Source organism: Coptis chinensis, chromosome 1 (assembly GCF_015680905.1).
Source record: "Coptis chinensis isolate HL-2020 chromosome 1, ASM1568090v1, whole genome shotgun sequence".
Lineage (NCBI taxonomy): Eukaryota > Viridiplantae > Streptophyta > Magnoliopsida > Ranunculales > Ranunculaceae > Coptis > Coptis chinensis.
Window position 1 is genome coordinate 8,997,228 of NC_141456.1, and position 3,678 is coordinate 9,000,905.

Below are 3,678 nucleotides of genomic sequence, written 5' to 3' on the forward strand. Positions count from 1 at the left end.
GCAAAAAAAAATTCATCTCTTCAAACCCTCTCTCTTATTCTTCTTTTCTTCCAAAATTAAACTAAGAAATTGTTCAAGATGATAGAGTGATATCAAAATTACAGAAGATGTTGTTCTCTGGCAATACCTCTCAAATCCCTCTGTACCGAATTTCATTTTTGTTTTCTGATATTAGAACTCAGACTTCAAATTTATCTTCTTCTTATTCAGTGGCGTCATTATCTTCTTGGATTCATTTGAGATCTTTCAAGTATTGTTAACTAAACCAACTTCAAAATCCACATCCAAGAAACATCGCAAGGAACAAGACGCACCCCGGGGAACGAGAAGTGCATATCAGTTTTTCATTTCCAAGGAGTGTGAACGATTAAAGAAAAAACATGGGAAGGACTAGAAAGTTCGACATATGGTGTCAGATGCGTGGAAAGCTTTACTTGAGCGGGATCGACTGGTAACTATTTTCATATTATTCCATTCTTCATAGTTAGTATGTTTGTTCTTATTATTCCTGTGTTGCAAAGATGATTCAATTTTTTTTTTAATCTTTTGCCCAAGTTGTGAAGCACGTATATTAGACAATGAATCTGAAATTGATTTTTATACCATAGGATGATGGTAAGTCGCTCAAGTTTTTAGACGCTTAGAAGGCATCAACCGAGTAAAATTTGATTTTAGTGTCCTGATGCATCAAAATTATGAAATCCCATCTCCTTCCCCTTTTGAACAATTAATCATGTTTTAAGAGGTACATATAACCATACACTAGCAGAACTGATATGTTTATAGCCCCTTTTTTCTCTTAGATGGACACATAAGCTTTTCCAATAATTCAGCGGAAAAAAAACAAACTCACGCCCATTTTTGGGAACTGTTCGCGTAACAATATCAAATAAAACAAAAAGATCAAAAAACCTTTCATCAAAACTCAAGGTGGTAAATTCTAGGATGCATTTTTGGACATTTCTGGAATATATAAACATTATTCCAAACCTTTCGTCAAACCTTTCGTCACTTAACCAAATTGCCTAATAAATATTTGATGTGACCGAAGAGAAATGGCCTTAGAAATAAAGATAATATAGTCACGGAGAGAAACAAAATATGAAAACTGAACTTGACTTGCTTATTCTAATGTATCAAAAAATTCAAACTAGAAATGGCTTTAGAAAATAAGTAATATGTTGTTTTATACAATAGGATGATTGGCAAATCAATTGTGGTTGACAGTGATTGTAGTAATGGATTTGTTCTACTCGAACGACTTCTTTGTTTAGTTATTTTGGTGTGGAATGATAAGCTCAAGAATTGGAAAGGTTGTACGTTAAGTTGTTTCCAACAAATTTGAATACACGACACATTTTTGTTATGATGTGTTTTAGCACTCTGGAATTTTATTGTAGCACCTTCGCCTTCATGTTTTTCTGAGTAATTTTACTTGATCAAGTAGTGGTGTAACTCCTTTCTTTTTTACTGAATGTGCTCATTTTTTCCTAACAATTATTGTTTTTGGTGTTAGTCCATTTACACTTATTGTTGTAAATATTTTAGCTACTTATTGTTTTTGTGCATTTGGTCGATTTACACTGCATATGCATCTTGGATGAATTAATTTTGTTCCTTATGTAGGACATCCCACTTGCACTTGCGCAGGCTTACGAAACACGAGCAAAGCTCATTGCTTTGCATTCAGAATTGGCTGAAGAAGGGGCCATTGATATTGTAATAATAAAAACAACTGGTGACAAAATCTTAGATCAGCCCCTTGCAGATATAGGTGGTAAAGGACTTTTTACGAAAGAAATAGATGAGGCACTTTTAAATAGTGATATTGATATTGCTGTTCACTCCATGAAAGATGTACCTACATATTTACCAAATGGTACTATTTTGCCTTGCAACCTTCCCCGGGAGGATGTTCGAGATGCATTCATTTCCTTGAGTGCAGACTTCTTTACCAGAGAGCTTCCACCCAGGAGTGTTGTTGGTAGTGCTTCACTCGAGAGACAATCACAAATACTCTACAGATATCCGCACTCAAGGTTAGTGGTTTCATATATATTATGTTTTGTTGGCGTTAATTAGGCTCCATCTACTCTAGAGGTAGCAAATCCTTTTAACAAGATCACAGGCATGATCTTATATTACGAGTTGGTAATTTATGGGCCAAGATTTTTTGTTTTGTGAAGAGTGTCACAAAAATAAAAATTTGTCTGTCATCATCTGTTATCCATTCTACTGATTCTAATAGAGGAGCCATACTCGATTCATATCTTGATGGGCAGCACATCCATGTCCTCTAGGAAAACATTTTTCACTAAAACCATGCATAAACTTTCTCCGAAAACCGCCCAAGTGTTTTTGTTACAGCCCATTAGTTGTTTCTTGAATTATTAAGTTGTGCCATTTTATCTTCTACACCTTACACTTTCTTTTAATATTTAGGATGCATAGGCGGCGGAGCATGTCATGATTTTTTTGCTAGCTGAAATGGAACAAGTGGATCTCTTGATGGTCAACATCGACTATATATCAAATATAATATTTTTGGGAATAGAATTTAAAAAAATATCCTTTTATTTTGTTCAAGGGATTGGTGTTTTAGCGGATGCTATGTTATTTTGATTGTGTTTGGTTTACCAATCAAATATTTATGTCAAAGATTAGAATACTAGAATAAATAATGCAGACACGGTGAGGGGCAAAGTTTGTCGTTAATATAGTCTTCATTATCAGTTAATCCATTACTATATCATTGTAACCAGCTCTGTTTGTGCACTTGCTCCACATTTGTCCAAAATGACTAAGAGTTGAACCATGGTTCACACAGGTTATGTGCAACAATCTTTTAATCATTACTTTTGTTGAAATTAGTAAGGAGTTTTGAGTTAGAATACCATACTTGCGTAACACTGAAGAAAAATGTCTAATACATAACACGAAAGCCTTATGTGTGTCGGCTGCTTAAGTGATTTTAATGCATTGCTTTAGGACTTGGGATTTGATTGATTGTTGTTGGGGATTTTTAGGTTTCAAGTTGAAGTTAGATGGCCCATTGAATGCCTTTCAACTATTTTTGAAACCAACTGATTCAGTTGAGAATAGGAGTGGAAGCATCGAGTCAAGCACATCTAATGTGAATTCATTTGTTTCGGGGCGACTCCGGTTTATGCTTCCGAGATCGAATTGATATTAGTGCTTCAGGTATACAAACTTCTATATCTACGAAGATCCGCACCGAACATCACTTCACAAGTAGGATAGCAAGTGTATGGGCCAAATTAATTATGTCGAATTGAGAGTTAGATTACGAAATTGTGGACAACAATTTATTGAAACAACAAGATTGGAGAAGTGAATCCCAAAATAGACATTCTGTCTTTTACTTGGTTGGATATATTCTTTAATAGTCTCGCTGTTGAGAATATTGATGATATAAAATTTGTGGTTACTTTGTGATGCTTGCCAGAGGGTATTATTATTTACCCGAACTGTCACTGTCACTGTTATTTTTATTTTTTATTTTATTTTTTTTTCTAATGAAAGAAAAAGTAAAGGTGTATAAAGTATTTGCATTCCATTGTGTTTGCATTGATCACCATTTAGCTTATAAGCCAAATTGTCTTCCAGTCATTCCCATGGGCATCTAGCATGTGGACAGTCGCACAAAATATGTTTAAG

At 34.5% G+C, this 3,678-nt stretch overlaps 1 protein-coding gene across 1 annotated transcript; it reads left to right on the top strand.

Annotated features, from left to right (window-relative positions):
- Nucleotides 1–406: 406 nt before the first annotated feature.
- Nucleotides 407–3,456, top strand: LOC147521912 (porphobilinogen deaminase, chloroplastic-like). The gene is made up of 3 exons (XM_086566721.1): nucleotides 407–451; nucleotides 1,627–2,039; nucleotides 3,408–3,456. Exons 1-3 carry the CDS (start codon nucleotides 407–409, stop codon nucleotides 3,454–3,456), a joined length of 507 nt encoding a protein of 168 aa, XP_086422847.1.
- The last annotated feature ends 222 nt before the right edge of the window (nucleotides 3,457–3,678 follow it).

Bases quoted from the DNA above. Each gene is read 5' to 3' on its own strand.
- LOC147521912 (XM_086566721.1), top strand. From the start codon at position 407: ATGGTGTCAGATGCGTGGAAAGCTTTACTTGAGCGGGATCGACTG. The intron at 452-1,626 runs GTAACTATTTTC...TTCCTTATGTAG, and splicing joins TACTTGAGCGGGATCGACTG to GACATCCCACTTGCACTTGC. The intron at 2,040-3,407 runs GTTAGTGGTTTC...ATTCTTTAATAG, and splicing joins TACAGATATCCGCACTCAAG to TCTCGCTGTTGAGAATATTG.